The 23,284-nt window shown below is 40.4% G+C and overlaps 1 protein-coding gene across 1 annotated transcript in view; it reads left to right on the top strand.

Annotated features, from left to right (window-relative positions):
- The first annotated feature begins 635 nt into the window (after positions 1-635).
- Positions 636-23,284, top strand: part of LOC104961536 (vang-like protein 2) — a 26,133-nt gene continuing 3,484 nt past the window's right edge. Inside the window, exons 1-6 of the mRNA XM_010789845.1 lie at positions 636-711; positions 15,932-16,297; positions 16,990-17,113; positions 18,118-18,725; positions 20,040-20,221; positions 22,604-22,609. Of these exons, the coding sequence (XP_010788147.1) occupies positions 16,227-16,297; positions 16,990-17,113; positions 18,118-18,725; positions 20,040-20,221; positions 22,604-22,609 (991 nt within the window). The 5' untranslated portion in view covers positions 636-711; positions 15,932-16,226. The remainder of the gene's footprint in view (positions 712-15,931; positions 16,298-16,989; positions 17,114-18,117; positions 18,726-20,039; positions 20,222-22,603; positions 22,610-23,284) is intronic.

The following is a 23,284-nucleotide window of genomic DNA, read 5'->3' as shown; positions in this document are numbered from 1 at the left end:
TCCTGAACCCGTAGATTTTAAGCTAAAAACACATTTACCATTCATTTCTTCTTCATTTTTTTTTATCTTTAAGGGTTTTTAAAGAGGTTTATATGTGTTGGTTCCTTTGGTTTGTTCTTACAGCGAGAAACAGCCTGATTCTACAAATAAATAATCAGGTTTAATTAATTTGACCATTGAGTCATTGAGAACAATCCAATCAAATAAATGGGAGTTATTAAAAAAAAAGCATTTAATAAATGCATGTTGTGTCTTTAATAAGTGAGGGCACAACATGATTAACCAAGCTCTTAATTTACCCTTATGAGTTTAACATGTTAAAGGACTACTTTTTTTGGTTATATCATATTTTCCTGTATGTAATAGCGTTTGAATGCATCTGGACCAATAGTCGTTTTTAACAGCTTTTTAATGATGATGTTGATTGTTGTTCTGGTAGGATCTTCCCATCATTAGCTCCATTACATGTTGCTCTTTTTAATGGGCCACTTATTTTGTGACATAATACTGACCACTGCTCACTTAGTGGACACACACACACACACACACACACACAGATTATTAGTGTTTTGTGAACACACCGTCTCACAGGCCCTGTCCCCCGGGGGCAGAGGAGGGGCCAAAGGGAGCGGAGGCGGGGCGCACGGTGCTACGGCTGAGTGGAAAGAAAGTGGAAAGTGAGAAAATACCTGAATGGACAATCTACACTAAGTAAGTCGTATTTTTGTGTTGAAAATGTATTTTAAAATGCTGCTTGGTGGTTGGAGTACGGGTGCATGTGCGCTGCTTTTACGCAGGCGGAGGGCAGGGCTCGGAGATCTCCGGTTTCCCCAAACAATAGTCGACTGGACGCGATGGTCGCCTTTTTTTTTTATAACCACAGGGAAGTTAAGGACCCTTGGCGTCCCTATTGTTGTTCTCACCGAGGCCACGTAGCTCTGAGGGGCGATTTCAAACGTGGGAGGAAGGGGGTAATGTTTATGACCAGAGGATAGAAAGGGTCCACGGAGAGGGGATGAGCATGGGGGGGATAATCGCGCCCAGTTTGATTACTGTAGGCCGAGGGATTTTGAATTTCTGAGTGCCTCATTCATTTACTGTGAGGGCGTCCCGTTTGGAGACGCAAAGGCGGAAGAAAAGGAGCATTTCTGGATCATTTGGCATCAGGACGCCACCGGTGGGGCCTGGGAGTCTCCCATTGTCCTGCCTGTACTACAGCACCCTCCCTTTTCATTTTGTAGGTCGCACAACTCTTCTATATTCGCCCTAAATGCTGCTGGTTCCTCACAGTAAGTCAGCCTTTTGTGCATGTGTAGTGTTGTTGAATTATTGATGCCGCTTGCCTCTTGATCCGTGTTACCACATCCACCGGTCGGAAGCTAAGATGTGTCCAAATGGCTTTATGCGTTTTTGCGCTGATCAAATGTTGGAATTCAAAGTGAAACAGAGTCATGTTTCTTCTGTAGCAACAGGCCCTGATTTACCCAGCTGTGGTGGGGGCTTCATGTACATGCTGTCTTTGTAAGTGCTTTATTTTATGGTAAACATGAGAGTAATGGGCTTACTGTGCGAGGAATAGACTACTTTTATAATTGCTCAGATACAAAGAACTAACGTATGGTATACAGTGCTGACAGAGGGAATACTATATAAAGCAGGACATAAATGAAGTATTGCATGGTCACTGTAAATATACTGTAACAGGGATTGTACAGTCATATCACAGTACAGTCAGTAAAGCTAGTTCAGTATAGAGATTCTGTTGACACACATGTAGAAGTATCACTAAACATGGTGAGGTAATACATATCTTAATATGGTCCAGTAGGTCATGACCCATCTTTTTATTTTCTGTTTTATCATTAAGTCCATACAAGGTCAAAACTAGTGACTCCTTACAGAGTACAAGGTGACTTACAATTCAAATCCTCACATTGATGAAGGATAAAGTCTATGTTTGACATTTCAACTTAAATATCCTTAAGAATCTATTGATTATGAAAATATGTTTGTTGCTGTATTACAGAACTTCTCTGTCTTTAACTGACACCTCTTCACTCAGTGGTTTACTTGAGTTTATTGACAAGAAATTGAGATAAAATCCTGAAAACAACCAATATTATTAATACGACAGCTGTTACTCAATGTCTGATTTAGGAGCAGAACATATCTACTTAAAGCTGTGAAATGAATTTTCTCTTCAGGGAGAATTAAGGTATTCTTGTCATCTGTAATCACATCTAGTTGTATTACATTGTTAAACGGGTAAACGTCTAAACGCTCGAGGGGAAATCGTCCAATGTCATGTTTACTCAATTTACACAGATATGACTCAGAGAAAACCAAATCATCCCGAAAATCTAGAAACTAACACATATGGAAATCAATTATCAAATGCAATCACGTGACAGTTTGTGGGTTGTTTTCAATGGCTGGAAAACAGTAACTAATGATTCTGTTGGTTATCAAATCATCTGCTTATTATTTTCTAGATGAGTTGATTTACCAATTGGTCTATAAAAGGTCAGATAATATGTCCAAGGCGAATGCCCAGTCCCAAACCCAACGATGTCCAGTTGAATATGATAATATATGGAGAAAAGCTGGAAATCTTCATAATGAGGACGCCGAAAACAATTGCACTGTTTGCATAAAAAATGACTAACGATGAAACAATTAACACAATTTATTATTTATGACTTGCAGCTTTAGAAGGCTGTCCCTATTAAATCTGTTATCTGTTACATCTGTAGGTCCTTTAGTGTGCATTGTTGCTCATTTGAAAGGCATGTTGTTGTTGTTAAGGTTTTCAAATGTCATTGTAAAATACTTTAAGAACAGCAAATTAGATTTCCCTCAGCCGCTGTAGATATCTCAAACCCAGAGGAGATACAACTGAAACTACATGGTTATGGGGTAATGTTGTTTATGGGTTTGGTTCATCTGAGCTAAACATGTTTGTCTAACTGGATTTATGAGGAAATATATGTGGCCCCACACAGGCTAATGGAGCGGAGTCCCGTATCTGATCTGCGCTCATTCAGCCACTTCCTGTCTACTCAATACTTTGTTTGAATATGAAGACAGATCGTGTGGAGGGGTCTCTTTGAATCACAGCACAGAGCAGAGGACAGGCCTGTTGATCCAACCATATCCGGATAGATACACACACACACACACACACACACACACACACACACACACACACACACACACACACACACACACACACACACACACACACACCTGTTCTGGTTTGCTGGCCATGTGTGCTCGAGGCTGACAGTAGCAGTTGTCTTGTTTCATGGTTTTACTGACGTTGTCGCAGGCAGCAGTGGGTGGTGTTCAGTCGTGTGTGTGTGTGTGTGTGTGTGTGTGTGTGTGTGTGTGTGTGTGTGTGTGTGTGTGTGTGGTACAGTGATGAGCCTCCTCCCCTGCGCGCCCCTGGGTGTGTGCACGCTTATTTTCACAGTTGGCACATCAGGCCTCAAATGGCCGTTGAATGGAGCCGGTCAGTTCGCAGATGAAGGCCAAGATTGCTGCTACGCCCTGACAGCTGCTGTCTCTGTTCCAGCAGCTCCGAATGTTCGATGACAGCTTGATTTCTTTTTGCCTTTGGGAAATGAGAGGCTGTAAAAAAAATCCTACATCTGCTCGTTTTTAAATGTTTGACGCTACCTTGACGTTAGCAGCTACATTCCTGGGTAATTTTCGTAGCTTTTATAAGTGGGTTTGAGGAATTTATATGGGAGCATGGACTTAATGACTGAACATTTAAATCCAAATGTTCACCTTTGCAAGGCAAGTTTATATATAAATTGTTTGACTAAAACACTAAGGGGGATATACATGACGCACAGGAGCTACATCTTTATCGGAAAAAAGTTAGATATAGCTGTAATATTTTTTGAATATTCATTTTAAATGCAAAAGATATAAGGGCAAGGTCTTTTTGACATATTTTAATACTGGTGTCTTCAAGTTTTTGTACAGGCACCAAAACAACGTTCACTTAATGCCTCGTTTAAAAAAATTCACTAAAAGCAGACAAATAACTTTGTTTGAATGAAATAGACTCTAAATATTCTGGATAAAGTAATAAGATCTAAGGAAAAAGTCCACATTCTCCATTTATTAACAGGCTACGAGCGTCGGCTTCTATTCTTTAGATTAAATTAGACGTTTTTATAACAAAAGGTAAAATTAAAATAACTCCAGTATTAAAATGTGATTCCTAAAGAGATATGATTGAAAAGATGATTGCCTTTTTAAATAATTTTTTCTCTAGAATACTTTTCACAGAGTTTTGACGGGTGGCTAGTAAAAAATGTATTAGACTTTGGACTCACAAGCTCATGTAAACACTGGCTATACAGTCTTTCCTAGAAGAAAAGTAGTGGGCTCACAGGAAACAGCTATCTTTAACGATGGATATTAAATGGCTTTATAATCCCTTTGGCCCGAGCAAAGAGAAATATCTAACCGTGGCACATGTAGGCATGAAGCCCAGCATCATTACTGTTTAATCTCAGACCACACACCTACACAGATTACTGAACCGCCTGTTGTTGGCACCTCTTAAACAAGCCCAGAGTGAACAAGGGTCATTTTCTTTTTTTAGAAATCAGACTTTGAGGCAGGGTTGTGAGAAATGAATGAGTTGTGTGTCAAAAGAAACCCTGAAATAACCGAAAGAAGGACACTGCTGTTTGTTTAACAATGGCTTTCCAGGAGCAGAAACTGAGGCAATATCAGTAAAAAGGAACCTAGCTAATTATTAACAATGTCAGTCAGGTTATGTTTTCACAGAAAAGTCTGTTGCTTGTTTATTTAACGTTAATGCAGCTGACTTCAGTGGATCAGAAGAGTTCCGGGGAAGCTCATTAAGTAGGACATAGGACACTGGGATGAATAGGAAACCTTATCCACCCAAACACTGGACCGCACCCCTGAAGACCAAGTGCTCCATCATATTCTCACTAACAGTCTGTCAGAGAGACAGGCTCGTCTCAAACTGCAGTTAAGGTTGAAGTCGTTGAAGAGTAGATTACCCTAGCGCAGCTCAAGTGTCAGTGTTTCGGATACTACTGACGAAAGTGCCATAATATACAAGCTAAAGGCATTCAGTGGTTATGTTTTATCATGTACATGACATGTTAGGCTACAAGGCTGGCTAAATGTATTAAATTGCCAGAATTATGAAACTCAGTATCGATAAATATGAAGCTATATCCAGTTAGCTTAGCATAAAGACTGGAAACAGATGGAAGCAGCTAGCCCGGCTCTTTCGGAAGGTAACAACATCCTATCAGCAGCACCTTTTAAAAACTCACTAATTTCAATGTTATATCACAATAGTTTGAGCTATATAAAACATTTAGCTGTTTAATGTGGGGTAATGAGCTGGACTGTTTCTACTATCCCCATTTAAAGCAGCAAATTGAAGCTTTAGCACCAGCTACTACACAGATGAAACAACATGTGTATTTGTCGAATGAGAATTGTAGCTTTACATGTGCTAATAGATGGATTTAGCTATTTTGAAACAGTGGTTTCCCCTTGTGTCCAGGCTTTATGCTAAGCTAAGCTAAGCTAATCTGCTGCTAGTTCCAGCAACACATTTACTGTAGAAACATGGCGAGATGAGGAATACATGCATCAAACTACTCCTTAAAAAAACAAAACTTGTCCAGTGATAATATTTATTTTAAGACTTACAGGGATGGATGCAGAGGGCTCAAGCTCCAAAAACACTGGATCATGCATTTCCCATAATGCAACCAAATAGCATCTTTCGTGAGGAACCTCCCTTCCTGGAAACACCTCTGTCTTTAAAACGCCAGGCCTCCAATTTGTAACAAACTCTTTTTGTTAGAAATGTTTTCATTAAGTGTTTTTTTTCTCCGACTTCACAAAACTCCTGCAGAGTTACTGAAGAAATCCACTCTGTACATGCTATAGTACCGACATGATTAATAAACAGATCTTCATGTTTAAATAAGGAAAAAATGGTTTCATCACAAAAACAACCAATGATTCATCTTGTTAGTAACAAGTCAGCACACAGCACAGTCTGAAAGCCCAGATTAAGGACTGAAATATATCATAGACTTATAATTAATTCCTATCATTAACTGATGTACAAAGAAAAGTAAGTGTGACAGTTTGTGAAATAGATTTCAGGTCATATTTCATCCTGCTCTTTTAGCTGGTGAGAGGCTAGAGTTACAAACCCGTCTTTTTCTTTCTTCAAGCTTTTGTCTCTTTTGAAAGACTCGTGGTTTTATGTTGGCTCCACTCAAAAAGGCCACCCTAACCACCACTTCTCATATGCTTTTCATACCATATGTGTCTCGTTATGTGGCAGGTCAGGCGAAGGTGCTGTGACGTCATGATGACAGCAGAAGGGTCAGCGCTGAAATCTGATCTCAGTCCTCCTAACGAAGGAGCCTTTTTGTTAAGCTTCTTTTTTTACACAGAAATGTAGCAGTCATGCAGAGAGAGAAATCTGTCTTTAAACCTGAAGAGATCCAGATGTATTAACAACTGTTACCTTAAAAGTCCTGAATACAGTGCAGCAAGTGTCTTTGGACTAAACATTTGCCTCATCATCAGTCAACAAGTCATACAGCTTTATTGACTATATGCTCAGCTGAAATATAATGAATTACTCAGCATATACTTGTATTAAGCAAGGTACGACCACTCCCAGGTTTCTTCACAGCATGAGCTGGTTTGAGAATATACTTTACTCACTTCAATAATGAAGCATTTACTAGTCAAAAATATTGATTTATGTCAGGGTGATTATTACTAGTAAGATGTACCATTATTTTCACGATAAGCTACCAAATATTTATTTTGATTTGTACAATTTAGTCATTCTACTTCATGAGACGGTTCGCAGAGCAAGATACTTTAACAAAGACTGGCAACAATGACACTGCATTTGTTCCTCTGAGGATTACTCTTTATTTTCAGTGACCCCCTGACCTTTCATCTCACTTTACCATCAAGGCAAACATCTTCCTTGACCCAACGGTACGTCCACACAGCAGCTTTGAAAAAATCTTGGAGCTGGGCGTGTCTGAGAGCTTGGGGATTTTTTGCGATATATATATATATATATAAACTCCCCAAACAGGCGAAAACCTACCAGTTTCAGCCACTGTCTCTGCCACCTCCCTCCATGCCTGGTTCCTCCGGTTTGTATCCCGGTAAATAGTTCTGGTCGTAAAGAACCGGGTGATTTGCTACCGTAATTTCTCGTTTGGAATATGAGGAAATGAACTGCGGTCTGTCTCTCCCAGCTTGCACGCGGTTTGATTGGCTAGCGCTTGTACTGTCAGATTTGCATAAACGGGATTTGATTGGCTGACGCTTCCAGCTCAGCTTCAAAAGTTGAACATTGCTCAACTTTTGAATCCTGTAAATCCTGTAAATCTTTGCTTCACTTCCCCACAATGCAGTTCGGCNCGTTCATCTCACTTTACCATCAAGGCAAACATCTTCCTTGACCCAACGGTACGTCCACACAGCAGCTTTGAAAAAATCTTGAAAATCTTGGAGCTGGGCGTGACTGAGAGCTTGGGGATTTTTAGCGAGCAAGGCGACCAACAACCAATCACATGAATCTCCCGCCCCCGGCATACAAAGCAAAAAACCCCGGGGATTTTATGCGAGCAATATATATATATATGAACTCCCCAAACAGGCGAAAACCTACCAGTTTCACCCACTGTCTCTGCCACCTCCCTCCATGCTTGGTTCCTCCGGTTTGTATCCTGATAGGTNCTGGTCGTAAAGAACCGGGTGATTTGCTACCGTAATTTCTCGTTTGGAATATGAGGAAATGAACTGCGGTCTGTCTCTCCCAGCTTGCACGCGGTTTGATTGGCTAGCGCTTGTACTGTCAGATTTGCATAAACGGGATTTGATTGGCTGACGCTTCCAGCTCAGCTTCAAAAGTTGAACATTGCTCAACTTTTGAATCCTGGAAATCCTGGAAATCTTCGCTTCGCTTCCCCACAATGCAGTTCGGCGAAAAGCGAGGCAAATTCACGTCACCCCCATTCAAAGTCAATGGGCAGAGAAGCGTTGGAAGATTTTTTTTAAAGCTGCTGTGTGGACGTACCGTAACTATTGACCATCCTTCTGTATTCATTTTTTTTGTGCAAAATGTGCCTGAAATTGACTGTATTTATGGCTCGTGGAGGATTAATCTTTTTGGGTTTGGTGGCCCTCTTGACCATACTTTTTTGTTCCAGCGTTTTTCAAAATGTTCCAGTTGCTTACAGAAAATGTTATGAACAAATATCCCTAAAAGGTTCTTCACGCTCTCCAGAGGATTATCCATTTACATTGCTGATACTCTTAAAACCTCCACACACAGAGCAAAACTTGGTACACAACAAATATAACATAAATGAAGAAACACTTTTGATTTGAAGACGTTTCCCTTTTAGTTCGGCAATCAATATGTTGTGTGCCCAACATGCTCTCTAAGGCCTTTTGGATACATACAGGCTCTGGATGGCTTTGTCTATGTTTGTGATACCAAATGAAATAGATCGTGACATGTTTGTGTCTGTGAAACTTCCAAAAATATTGGCACAGAGGATACAGGAAAGTCTTTGACATGTAAACAAAATTAAGAATGTCATCACTCATAAATAATCATCAGCAGTGAATCAGCTGCTGTGATCCTGGTTTGAATGACTCACCTTGCAGTGTTGTTCCTTTGACATATGGACAGTGTTACTGTAATTGCTTAATTGTTATTTGTACAAGGTGGTGGGGTAAACATTGGGTGCAAGTGATGAATTCAGATTGTTATTTTGGCCAGCGTTTCTCCGTCTGGGAGAGCGAGTTCCAGCTAAACGTCCACAGCCATTAGATAAAAACACTGTTTGGATTTGGTCTAAAGATATGTGGTTTCTCTGGGAATCTGCTCGTAATCTCCCTCTGCAATATTTCCTACTTTACTCCACTTAAATCTGCTTCTTCATGTGAATCTGCAGCACGGATCTTGGCTCTCGGCGTTCTTTAGAGTGCTTTTTCTGTGTAATGTCATGCAACTGTACAACTGTGCGTGACATTCAGAAGGCAGATTCCTCCCTGTTGCAGAGATACATCATGTGATCAGCCTGAAGCAGTTTGCTGCACTTTACGTCTCATAAAAGCACAGCCCGACTGTATGTAAGATTAAAGCTTACCATGATACACCAGGAAGAGGCTGTTACTCCTTTGAGTTTTGTAGTTCTTGGAAAAGGCATGTTGATGTTTTTTCTCATGGATCCAAAGTCTTCTCCAGTCTGTTAAGAATTAGTGGGTTTATTGGCACTGGATGACGGGTGCTTCCTACTTAGACAAAATATGAATGAAAGATTGTAAGTTAAGAAAGAAAAGACACTTTTATGAGGACAAACTGAGAAATCCCACAGACAGATTTGTTGTCTTACACAATTTGGCTTGAAGGGAAGTGGATTTTGAACACAGTGGCGTTGATGGAGCAGAAAACCACATTAAGTTAAATCAGAACCTGAGAGACTGTCATGGCAGCAAAAGTCCCTCTTCAATTTCAACAGTTAAATAAATAATCATCAGTATTGTGATTACTTACAAAAACAATGACTTCCCTTTTCTGTAAGGCAGCCTTTTAAAACCAGAAAGAGACAAGACTTGGATTATATCTAGTCTCATGTCACAATATTGAAATTGATATTTTGCATTTTTAATTAATCTATTCCTTCTAAGACAAAGTCTGAATGAAAGATAATTTAAATAAAAACGGAGTATGAGGAGAATAAGCTCACTGATATCTCACACGGTGTACCTTATTTAAAGTGAAGGGAAGTGGACTTTAAACACAAACAAGTTGATACAAGACAGTGATGGCAGATAAACATCTCTCTATTTCCCACAGCCAGCGAACACCCCATGCCTTTTATAAATCAAGCAGCATATGACAGTCCAACATCAGTAATGCCAACACCTTCATTCATGATACAGGGTGATTACATCTGTTTGATTTGAATGACTCCTCCTGTTATCGCCACCTTTAGTTATCACCACTGAGCCCAATTGATAGGGGAGGCTGTGGCTCAGTGGGTCGTGTGCTGGACTTGGAATCAGGGGATAGCAAGTTTGAGTCCCACTGCAGTCAGCATGTCGTTGTGTCCCTGAGACACTTCACCCCAAATTACTCCTGTGGGGATTGTCCACAGTACTGAATGTATGTAAGTCGCTTTGGATACAAGCGTCTAACAAATGACATGTAATGTGATGCTGGACGCCTTGAAGTTTATCAAATACCACAATATCTGCCGCCAAATCCCTAGATATCAATATTATAACTGCTACTTATTTCTTAGCATGTGCAGTTATCTTATCTTAAGATGGGCTTGCGTCTCTATTAAATATGTTAGTATGCTCTTTTTATTTTTTTTAATTATTACGTTTATTCTGGTTTGTTTTGTGTTTGTTTTATTATTATTATTATTATGATAATACGATATATTACAAAATGTATATCTGGTCTTATATCAAGATAATGATATCATGTTGATATATTGCCCATCACTACACCCAACAGGGGTCTACCACCAGTTGGGATTTAGATTTGTATTCGTACTAAAACAAAATATAAGATTATTTTTCTAAATAAGTGGCCTGAGGAGGATGAACTCCCCAAAATCCCACAGACAGATCCCCAGTCGCACAGTATTTGGCTTGAAGGGAAGTGGATTTTAAACACAATGGCATTGATGGACCATAAAAACCACATTAAGTTAAGTCAGGACCCTGTGAGACAGTGACGTCCCTCTCTATTTTCCCACAGTCAGCGAACGCCCCGCGGCCTTTATCAACTAACCAGCATATGACAGTCTAACATCCGTCATGCCAACACCTTTTTATTTGGGCGATTTTTCGGCAGCGTGGAGGACAGAGTGGCAGAGGGCGGCGTAAGGTCAGGTTTCCACGGCAACTGTCAACCTCCAATCCCCCTCCAGCTGAACACCCTCTTTCATCGCCATAGCAGCGGAGAGGCCCCTCGTTTCCCAGGGGACGGGGGCAGTGAGGGAGGGAATGTGAGACGGTCGAGAGGGAGAGAGAGGCCAAACAAGTTTTGTGAAAACACAGTAATTCAATATGGCCGCCATTGTGTCCGAGCTAACTGTGGCTAAAGCTCACTTCTCGAGGAGAGGAGATACAGTGTGATGATTAACCTCAGACCCGGAAGACTGAGTGAGATCAGGAGTCAACTAAAGCTGGGGTTAATGTGTGCAAGGCGTAGGGCGAGAGGTGTGTTGAGACATCAATTACATGCCTGGACTCGTGGTCATTTTAATCCTAAATGATATGAATGTTTGACTGACACGCCCTCCTGAAACCTGAAGCCATTTTTCTAAATTGGAAAATGTTAATACCTGAACTTCCTCATATTTTTTTTAATTCCTCACAGTTCGGAGCTTTGGGATTTTAGCAAACAAAAACCTATATAACCAACTCCAAATAAGGCAAAAATATGGCCTCTTTAAACCAGAGATGACACTCATTACTGATTTACGTTTTACTCTCTGTAGCAGGGTGAGAGGTATAATTGTTAAGCCATCAACCACATGCTTGGACTCTGGATTTTAAGGGTAATTTTACCTCACTTTAAGCTAAATGATATGCATGTTTGACTGACACGCCCTCCTGAAACTTGACACTAATCCTCATAATCTTTGAGGCATTATTTTTCTAAGCCATTTTTCTAAATTGGACAATTTTTATACCTGAACTTCCTCATGTTAATTCCTCTCAGTTTTGTTTTGTTGAGAACTCCTTCTGGAGGGAACTTTGGGATTTTAGCCTTTAAAGACCATTTACATGCACAAAAACCTATATATCCAACCCCAAAAAGCATTGTGGCCTCTTTAAACCAGAGATGACACTCACTGTATACTGATTTATGTTTTTACTCTCTGTACCAGGGTGAGAGGTGTGGTCGTTGAGCCATCAACCACATGCTTGGACTCTGTATTTTAAGGGTCATTCTACCTCACTTTGACACTTAACAAATTAAATCTATTATTATTATTATTATTATCCTGATCATCTTTGAGGGATTATTTTCCTAAGCCATTTTTCTAAATTAGACAATTTTCATACCTGAACTTCTTCATATTTTTGTCGATTCTTCTCAGTTTTATTTTGTTGGGAACTCCCTTTGGAGGAGATGTGGGGATTTTAGCCTTTTTAAAACCATTTACATGCACAAAACCCTTTTTAACCAACCCCAAAAAGCATAGTATGACCTCTTTAAACCAGAGATGACACTCACTGTATACTGATTTATGTTTTTACTCTCTGTATCAGAGTGACAGGTGTGATCGTTGAGCCAACAACCACATGCCTGGACTGATTTTTAAGGGTAATTCTACCTCACTTGAAGCTCAATGATATGCATGTTTGACTGACACACCCTTCTGAAACCTGACACTTATCCTGATCATCTTTGTGGGAATGGTTTTTCTACGCCATTTTTCTAAATTGGGCAATTTTCATACCTGAACTTCCTCATGTTTATGTGATTCCTGCACCGTGTGCCAGGGTGAGAGGCGTAGTTGTTAACCCATCAAACACATACCTGGACTCTTGAGTTTAAGGTTCATTTGAGCCCACTTTAAGCTAAATTATATGCATGTTTGACTGACACGCCCTCCTGAAACCTGGCACTTATCCTGATAATCTTTTAGGGACTTTTTTCTTTGTAGATTTCCTAAGTTGGACAATTTTCATACCTGTACTGAGGTGATTCCTTTACAGTTTTGTTTTTCACAGTTTGGAGCCTAGACATTTTAGTTGTGTTTGGAAACATGGGGCATAAGTTTAAGATTTTAAATAAAACAATCAAATCAAGATTTAAAGTGTTAAATGGGACCTATCATGCAAAATGCATAAATATGTGTCGCCGGTGTGTCAGGGAACTCACGCAGCGTCAGAAAATAAAACCCTCTCTCTTTTCCTCCCTACCCTACCTACTGGAGAGCATGTGTGTGAAGAAGCAGGAAATAAAAAGGAACTCACCTTGTGGTATAACCGGCAAGAGAGAAAGCCTTTGAGCTCCATACTGTTTCAGAAATAATCCCCGCATGAGATCAGCACTTTTGAAACAGGAAGTGAAATAGAGGGATATGAGGCATGGCTAGAATGGGTGATCTGTTTGGTATTGTGAGACTGACCGTTGAGCGGCCCGACCAAGCAAGGATGCAGAGGCAGAGAGTTCAAATATAACCCGGTGTGGGCATGTATTACTCCTTGTGGTACATGACACAGCCTCAATCTTACTGTCTCATGTGAAGACAGTCACCAGCAACAAGGATCTCTCCCACACTACCTGTCCACTGACAGGGAAAACAGAGCCTAAATACACACACACTAATCAGGCCAATAAGACACAGATGGGGGGGGGAGGAGACAACACAGGGCACCAGGTGACCACAATCATCAGACACAGACAAAACGGGAGGGGGGACACTTTCAAACTAAACCACATGTGCAATATTACAAGGCCCGAAGCCGTCAGTCAACAGTGACGAAGTTACCTTCGTCACTGGTATTTTGAGCAAAACACTTCATAGACATGTTTTTTATATACTTGTATATATCTGAGACCTATGCTATTGCCTAAAAATAGCATGATAGGTGACCTTTAAATAACGTCCATCAGATCAATGGTGGATGACATGACTGGAAGATATCTAGTAAAAGGCAGGCATCAGCCCAGTCTATTGTCAAACTAAAAATAGTTTTTCTCTTAAAACTGTGTTTAAAACTTGGTTAAACATAAATCAGTCACTTAAAGATGCCCTGAAGAGTCTTCTTGTAGATTACCAACATGTATGTTTACATTCAGATTTACTTTCCAAATGTTGAAGTTGAACGCATTTCCTTTCAAGTATTTAACATTTTTAAAAAACAGAGTTCACTAGCATGCCTTTTCTTTCTCCCTGCCTCGATCGGTACATTAAACCATTTCTTAAAAAAACATCTTAAAAGTCTCCATAGCTAAGTTTCAAACCATTACAGTAATTATACAACTTATTTTTAACTGTGCTGTTCGAATGCCAGATATAAAAGCAGCGTTCCCCAACGATGTTTATCTTGTTGATTACACCAAGCTGGTAAAGCATTACAAAGTCCCACGGGAGTTTAAAGCGTATCCGTCTAGATGCTCTGCTGTGATAACTCTTGGAAAACAAAGCAGGAAGTTAGTCGAGAAGGCCTTGGAAAAATTAACGATGCTGTGGGTAAAATATACAATTTATGTCTGTGGAGTGTGTTCAGATCCATTCAAGATGAGTCCGTTTATAATCCAGAGCAGCTGTGTGTGAAAGAGCCGTTTAATATTATTGGAGGTTGTATTCTACAGTCTGCCTGAATGTAATCACTGCGTAGGTGTGTAGTGTGATTCTGTGTTTATTTATGGCATCCCGTTGGATTTGACGTCATCTGAACAGGACATCGCACGCTCACTGCTTGATAGCGCGAAGGTCCGTTTACGCCGGTTGTTAAGCAACATCGTTATGGGGAAATGCAAGTCTGCGTCCAAATGGTTGGAAGATAAGGAGGAAGGACAATCAATACTGTATATAGTGAATGTGAGGTAAAGTGTGTTGCCAAGGTAACCGGTTAAAACTCAAAGTGGCGATGAGGTCTTAAGATGTTTGGAAAGGGTCTTAAAAAAGGTCTTAAAAGGTTTTACATCTGACTTCAGGATTCCTGCTTATACCCTGATCTCACATAGCTCCAATATATCCAATGATTGTAGTTGTGTTGTTACCTGTTTTATGAAGAAAATGAACTATATTGAAGATGCAGTCTGAAAAAATATAATATATAAATATATTACCTTTCAACACAAGGCAGTTCAAAGTGCTTTACAAAAATGAAAGAGATTAAGAAAATGGCATTTCAAAACCGTTATTAAAAAACAAAGATAATAAAATAAACATGAATAAAAGTTACAGTGCAGTGTAAGATATGAATAGTTACATTTAAAAGTAGCGGCAAAAAGAAAAGTCTTCAGCCTGGATTTATAAGTAGTAAGAGTTGCAGCGGACCTTAGTAACTTAACGAGTTCACCAACGCTGAGTTCTTTTAAGTCGAGGTTAAAAACACGACTTTTTACAGCTGCTTACCCAGAAGCCTTTTAACTTGTTTAAGCACCTACTATATTTATAATGTAAACTATTCTGTATCTCTTTTATTCATGTTATTTAGGAATCTGTAATTCCATTATGTTTATTTATTGTGTTATCTGATTATCTTAGTATTAAAGGTGGGGTATGTAATTCACTTCAGAAACATTTGTTCTTATATTCCATGGAATGCTCTTAACATCCCGAAAGCAATGAATACATTAAATGCTTTGACAATAAATACATGTGGAAGCCGTGGCGCTGTAAAAAGCACGACCAATCATCTGAGCCGGCCCGGCTAAAGTAACTGGATGGCCTACCTGCCTGTCAGCCTTCCATCTGTGCACACACTTATCTTGTGCGCGTTCGTGTGTGTTGGAGGAGGGGCTCTGTAAGGAAGTCTGAAGGAAGTGGCAGATTTGTTCCGGCTTTGTATTTTCAAATTCTAGCGCACTCGAGCTGGTTTCTCCAAAATGACATACCCCACCTTTAAGTGTTAATTATGATGTAAGCACTTTGAATTGCCCCTGCGTCTGAAAATGTGCTATATAAATAAACGTACCTTACCTTACCTGCATGTTTCTGGTAGTTTGTTCCAGATATTTGGAGCATAATAACTGAACGCTGCTTCGCCATGTTTAGTTCTGACTCTGTGGACAGACAGCAGACCAGTCCAAACCCTAACCCTAGACGACCTGAGATTAAGGTTTAACCATCCCATGTTCTTTCCCTGTCTCTTTCAGGTCCCATCCACCTCAGCTCTCCTGCAGCGTCTCTCCCGCCCACCGTCCACTCTCCCCCCTCTCCTCTCTCTAGCCTCCCCCTCCGCCCCGCCTCCCTTCTCCTGCTCCCCCCTCGTCGACCTCCAAGATAGATTCCCTCAGGAGTAAGGTTGACCTGCTCAAGCTTCCCCTGGCTCTCTCCACCAAGTCCATCTCTGAGCGTAAGGCCCAGCTGGGAGGAGTCGGAGAGTACCGCGTCCCGGGGGGAGGAGGAGGAGTCGGGGCTCGCAAAGTCTGCTCAGCGCCGACCAGAGACATGGACAACGAGTCGCAGTACTCGGGATACTCGTACAAGTCCTCGCACTCCAGGACCTCCCGCAAGCACAGGTGGGTTAACACAGGTCACACAGGAGAGTCACCACATCACGACATCTTTCTCTCCTTGTTCTTTTTATTAACAGCCACTTTAAGTTCTTTCAGTATATACATGTTTGCTGCCATTTAGGGGACTTTAATATATAACATTTGCAAGGGTTTCAGTGTGCATAGGCTTCAAGTGTTCCAAGTGTTGGCACCATAACATCCTGAAGCCACACACATAATACAACTTTCTGAAGCAGTGAAGAAACTATAATCTTTTTTTAACCTATTATTTATTTTATGAATATTTTTTTGATTGGAGCACTTCAACAAATCTTTTGTCTTATAATACATTATAACACTTTTCCAAAAATGTTTACTCTGATTTTTTATCTTTTCAGATAAACCTTGTTAAGGTTAAAGGGGTTAGTTCATAGTTTGCGATATTTCTGCTATTTCTTAAGCGAAATCAACAACTTAAAAATATATTGGGAATGTTGAAAAATGCCTCAAAACAGAAAGAAGGCTGTTTTTCTTAACTCGTTGGAAAACGTATAATCTGAAACAAAAATCCGGCTACAATTTTAAGGAATAGGACCCAATTACTTTTGGGAATCCTAAGAAATACAACGTCGAGCCTCGTGCTGGATGTGGACATGGAACATCAAAGAGAAAGCAGTAAGCCCTGAGTAACTGAGTGCTGTGTGTTTGTCCTCCAGGGATCGGAGGGATCGACACCGCTCAAAGAGTCGAGACGGCAGCAGTCGTGGAGACAAGTCGGTCACCATCCAGACTCCTGGAGAGCCGCTGCTGGACGCAGAATCCACCCGCGGAGATGAGAGGGTCAGAAGCTTTTAAACATGATTATCCATTTGATAGCAACCCTTAATCATTGCCTGTCTTTGTCAGTCATTAGGGGAAGAGCAGGTGTTGTCTGGTGTTAATCTTAACATATTCAAGACGTATTATGTTAAGTTAAAAAAGCACGTGTTCATTAAAGGGACTGGGGATGTTTGTTTGTTTCTATATGAAGTGAGGTAAATAATAAAGAGGTATTTGTATTTAAGCTCCCTGGCTCAAGGACTGACCCTTAAAAGACTACAAACACTTTTTTTTAAATCATTTTTTAGGATTTATGACAGTTTTGGCACTTGTCTTATATTTTCCCTTGTTTTTTTTTTTTTAAATAAGGATTAAAATGTCCTAAATGAATCTTTTACATCTGCTCTTGTTTTCCTTGTTTCCTAAAAACACCTATCATATAAGGATATTTGGTGTTATGTGAATCGATTCTCACTAAATGTTTGATTAATTACTTAAACAAATCGTTTTTTAAATTTCTATTATCTGGTCAAAAAGACAAATAATATTTTGTTTAAAAAAATGCAGAAAAGCTAAGATGAGCCGTGTTTTTGCCCTTTTAATTAATTAAAGTAATTTGAACTGCATAATATAACACATTTCACATTTGGGGTTTTACAGAATGTGAAGCATACCATACCCTCTTCTTAAACTCTCACAGTGCTCACAAAAAAAAATCAACAAGGGAACAAATGGAAGAAACTTCAGGGAGAGCAACAGAAAACTCTCTTCTATTAATAATAATAATAGATTACATTTATTATAGCGCCTTTCAAAGGACCCAAGGCCGATTTACATGGTGTGAAAAACAAACAAACAAACAAAGAAGTTGGGCAAGTAATAAAGAAACAAATACTTAAATTGCAGTGGGAGTTTCCAAAATAAACAACGACAAACCTAAACCATAGACAATCCAAATGACAAAAATGATAAAAACCTTAGATGGATGAACCTTGTATTTTGACATCTTCCTCCGTGTCTGACAGGACGATAACTGGGGCGAGACCACCACGGTCGTCACGGGCACCTCGGAGCACAGCATCTCCAACGAGGACCTGACTCGCATCACCAAAGATCTGGAGGAGTCGACCCCGCTGGAGTGTAAGCGCTTCGTGGGCCCGGTCCTGGGGGGCGTCCTAAGCTTCTTCGCGCTCCTCACCCCACTCGCCTTCCTCATCCTGCCGCAGGTGTTGTGGCGCGAGGCCCTGGAGCCCTGCGGGACGCCCTGCGAGGGCCTCTACGTCTCCCTGGCCTTCAAGCTGCTGGTGCTGCTCATCTCCTCCTGGGCGCTGTTCCTCCGCCCGCCTCGGGCCACGCTCCCGCGCTTCTTCGTCTTCCGCTGCCTGCTCATGGTGCTGGTGTTCCTGTTCGTGGCGTCCTATTGGCTGTTCTACGGCGTGCGGGTGCTGGAGCCGAGGGAGAGGGACTACCGGGGGATCGTGGAGTACGCCGCCTCGCTGGTGGACGCTCTGCTCTTCATTCAGTACCTGGCTCTGGTGCTGCTGGAGGTCCGACACCTGCAGCCCGCCTTCTGCCTCAAAGTGGTGCGAAGTACTGATGGAGCGAGCAAGTTCTACAACGTGGGACACCTCAGGTCTGTGAGACAAAGTAGAAAACATCATAATGTCTGCAACAGTTGGTAAACCTTTTGTTTATCAACAAAGATGAGAATGAAAAGATTCAAGATTCAAGGCTCTTATTGTCATGTGTGCATAGCTACAGGGTAGATCAGTGTTTCTCAAACTTTTTCATACCAAGGACTCTTAACCAATAAAAAACACTCGCGGACCACCTAACTCCACAAATATAAAAAAACACATCGTTTTTCTAGAACAGATTGCAAATCGCCTGAAAATGGTACAAACAAGTGGCAACATGTGTGATGAAGGTGTTGCGCTGGGCTATATCATGCAATCGAAAGTGAAACTTACGCTCGCTCCATTGCGGAGATATTCCCGCGAGAGTGCGGAAAACTTAAATGTATTTATTTATTTCAAATGTGAAATTTTACCAATATACTCACGGACCACTAGGGGGCGCTCACGGACCACCAGTGGTCCGCGGACAACACTTTGAGAAGCACTGGTGTAGATGTATCAATGAAAATCTTAGGGTACAGGATCCTCCAACAGTGCAACACAATAAAACAGATACAATAGTGCAAGTACATAAAATATAATATAATAGAAATGTTGCAGAATAGTCTATATACAAGTAATTGGAATATTGATAAGTTGCATAGGTGAAATAGTAGCTTAGACAGAACCAAACATGTAACCACTGACCACCAATAATGCATAATTATGTACAAACATTTAATTTCATCTCACTGTACATTTATTTTACATTCTGTTCTTGTATCATAGTCTATTGACATGTATATAGACTTTTTGCGCTATTTTGTATTTTTATTTTCTTATTCTATTATGTATGTTGCATTGTTGGAGGAGTTCTGGTCATACGATTTTCCTTGCCATTTCTACACTGTAGCTTTTGTGCATATGACAATAACACTTTTGAATTTGAATTGAAAACACGCTTTCACAGCAAAATAGCCTCATGTTGGTTAACGCTGTTGAGTTTACACTTCTTCATTTCATTACAGAATCTTTAAAATTGTTATGCCATGAGTTTTTGTTTGATGTAGAGACAGGAGGCATTTGTGTGTAACACAATATTTTCTGCTCTGAGGTCCACTTATTAGCTTTTTTGAGTATTCACCTACAGAACACCTTATGGCCTCTTTGTGCAAATAGCTTAAATTAGCTGCTGGGGCTACATTGGATCTCTGCTTAGAAAAAAAACCTAATTTGAAAAGTGTTGTGCTTTTGGCTTGTTTAGTGTCCAGTTATTATCCTGTACTGACTTTGACACCGACGTTTCACGTGTGTGTGTTTTATGTGTTAAGTATCCAGCGGGCTGCAGTCTGGGTGTTGGACCGTTATTACAGCGACTTCTCCGTCTTTAACCCCGCGCTGCTCAACCTGCCCAGATCCATCCTGTCCAAGAAGATGACCGGCTTCAAGGTTTACTCTCTGGACGGTAAATACAGCCTCTCCTCTGACTCTGTTTACTCACACACAACTATGACTTTAGATGCCATGTCATTGTCATCCGATGGTTAGCAGCATGATAAGGAAGAAGTATTTGGACAACAACCAAAAACACTGAAAGTATAAACTTTGATAATATCCTTAGAGTATAAAAGTCATCACGATTCATCCAAATGGGTATGGAGCTATTTCAGGGTCATACGTTTTGATCATTCAAAAAAATACAATTTATTTGAAAGTTCAAGTTTTTATCCTGAACCGGGGAAGACTCTCTCTAGAACCAATGGTTTCTTGTGGTTTCCAGGAGATCTCCTCCTAAGTCCACTATTGAATTAAGCCGACGTTTTCACTTTTACAGGGGAGACACCCTGACTTATTTCCATAAGACTAAGACTATTCCACCCCCCCGTCCGGCCGTGCATCGTCGACCGCATATTACAACGATCCCGCGGTCTAGAGCCCTCCGCGACGCGACCATTAAGACCCTCCCTTTTTTTGCACACAACTCGGAAAACCCACGAGTAGATTAAAACGGACTACATTGTATAAGCTTACCATTATTTTGACGTTGTGCGCCAAGTGGGGCCAATGTGCAAAGTAAACGGGACCTGCTACCCGCGACCATTCACTACTGACGATCTACCCACGATGTGCTTCGCGTTGTTTACGCAGCATACTGGGTAGTATTTCACCGGTTTAGCCTTGTCCGGAGAAAGCTGTTCCAAAACATATAATTTACCTAGTCCTGTTTTCTCTCTCTTAGACAACAGGACCTCTTGAAAGTCCCTTAGAGAATGTGTCTTCCCCTGTGTCACAACTACATCTTTCCTAACCTAAAACGTATTATCTCAGGGGAATTTCCGAGAGAAAGAAGACAGATAACTACAATTTAAGAGAGAAAAGTCTGGTGTCGCGTAATAAACACTTATTCCTCATAAAGAGAGTGGACGGGAACGCAACCAGTTTGGGACCGCCAGGTGAGCCCGGAGGAGCATCATCTTGAGCACCACACCTCAACAGAGAGGAGGCCGTCGCCGACGATAGTCACCGGCCCTCGACTGGACTTTCGTCAAAAACACCTCGAAAGACGTTCCCTGTTGTGTACTCTCTCCCAATCTACTTCGTAGAGTCCCAATCGACCTCACCGTTTACCTCTTTTGTTTCAGTCCTGTCTTCTCCGACATGTGGTTAATGGAAATCGACGAAAATCCAAATTGGAAAAGTAAATTCAAGTAGACGAGTGAGTTCATGACGTGATGTCATTTGAAAACTTCATGAAACTATAAAAAGGATGAAGGAAGGGATATGAGCTTACTTACGACATGGAAATGGAATCATGGAAAAACTAATATATAATATAAAATAATAGAACATCTACTTCAATAGTTTTTCCATATATTATAGATATTACTACATCTTGGTGCGCGGGTAATAACCTCGAGATAAGTCCCAGTATCAAAACTAGTAGTTTTTATATGTTAAACTAACTTTCAGGTTCCAAAGTAGGATTGAACTTTGTATGTCACATAGTTTTGTTTTTTCATAAACTTTATAAAAGACCAACTTATAATAAATCTAGTCAAGTCGTGTAAAAAAATATTTTATTAAATAAGAAAAGTATAAAGTTGAAAATATCGTATAAACTATAAACTATGAAAAAAGTCAAAGTCTAAAATGCAAAAGTCTAAGTTTTTTATAAAAAAAGTCAAAGTTTATAAAGAAAAAAGTCCAAAGTAGAAAAAGCGGAAGTCTAGCAAAAGTGAAAGTAGAAAAAAACTAAAGTCTAGAAAAAAAAAAAGCGAAAGTCTGAAGCGAACTGGGACTATAACGAAGCCCCCCCCAGAAATCAAACCGTGGACTCCTGTCGGGAGGGAGACAGTACTACGGAAGGTACCTACAAGATACCAATCGCGTCTTTCTTTATGTTGATGTGGGAAAGCATATGGTGTTATGAGGGCACGTAACCACATTTTTTTTGACTATGGTCGTATTTTAAAGGCAATCGCTCGACAACTGTAGCATCACCGTTGTTGTTCCAATATTCTCGTTATTTGACACGATCTTAGACTTAGTGCATAGGCGTTAAGTTCCAACAGGGAGGGGTGAAGGTGCATCGAGGTTTTGCGCTCGTATCATAACGACAAAAATGCACGTCTTAGTCTTATGGGAAATAATCAGGTGTCCCAATGTAAATGTAACAATGTGCCTGTCGTAACGTATGTTTTTCAAATTCTAATTTTTCTTAATATTATAAATTTAATGTGTTAAATGTATTATGTGTGGGACACTTCAGACGTCCTAAATCGTCGGTCGATATATAACGTGTACAAAAATGCCTATGATATATAACGTGGTATGACGTTTATAACGTGTATCAACCATAAATAGTTGTTCTCCACAATATCAGACATAACAAAACCGCCCAGATGAGCCCCGACAACGACCAACATATAGACTGGCGACGTCAATTCCCTTCCTGGACGTCACTAGAGAGGCACTCTGTCGCCCCTACCCAGTCCAGGTGTGCTTGTTGACCGAGCAGCAACGCCTATGCATTAAGTGTAAGTATGTGTCAAATAACATGAACTAACAACGGTTGATGCTACGAGTTGTCGAGCGGATTGCTTGAACGCGAGGCCGAGTCAAAATTGTAAGGTACTGCCGTTGTACGTCTCCCTCCGGACAGTGAGTCCTATGGTTTCAAGAGAAACCATCCGGGCGGGGGGGATTGGGGTTACGTTATAGTCCCCGGTTTTCAAACTTTCGCTTTTTTTCTAGACTTTCGCTTTTTTTTCTAGACTTTCGCTTTTTTTTTAGACTTTCACTTTTGCTAGACTTCCACTTTTCGTTACACTGGACTTTTTGGTCTTAACTTTAGACTTGATAAAAAGGTCAAAGTTTAGGACAAAAAACAAACTTAGACTTGTGCTTTTTTAGACACGACTTTTGTTAATTCCTAAGTTTTATAGTTTTATACATATTTTCACTTTAGACCTTTTATTATATAATAAGGTTTTAACGACTTGACTTAGTTTAATATAAGTGGACTTTTTTAATAAAGTTACATGAAAAGTAAACAATAAACCTTATGGAGTAACAC

Source organism: Notothenia coriiceps, unplaced genomic scaffold (assembly GCF_000735185.1).
Source record: "Notothenia coriiceps isolate Sejong01 unplaced genomic scaffold, NC01 NC01_scaffold00033419, whole genome shotgun sequence".
Taxonomy (NCBI): domain Eukaryota; kingdom Metazoa; phylum Chordata; class Actinopteri; order Perciformes; family Nototheniidae; genus Notothenia; species Notothenia coriiceps.
This window is presented reverse-complemented; position numbering and strand designations above follow the sequence as displayed.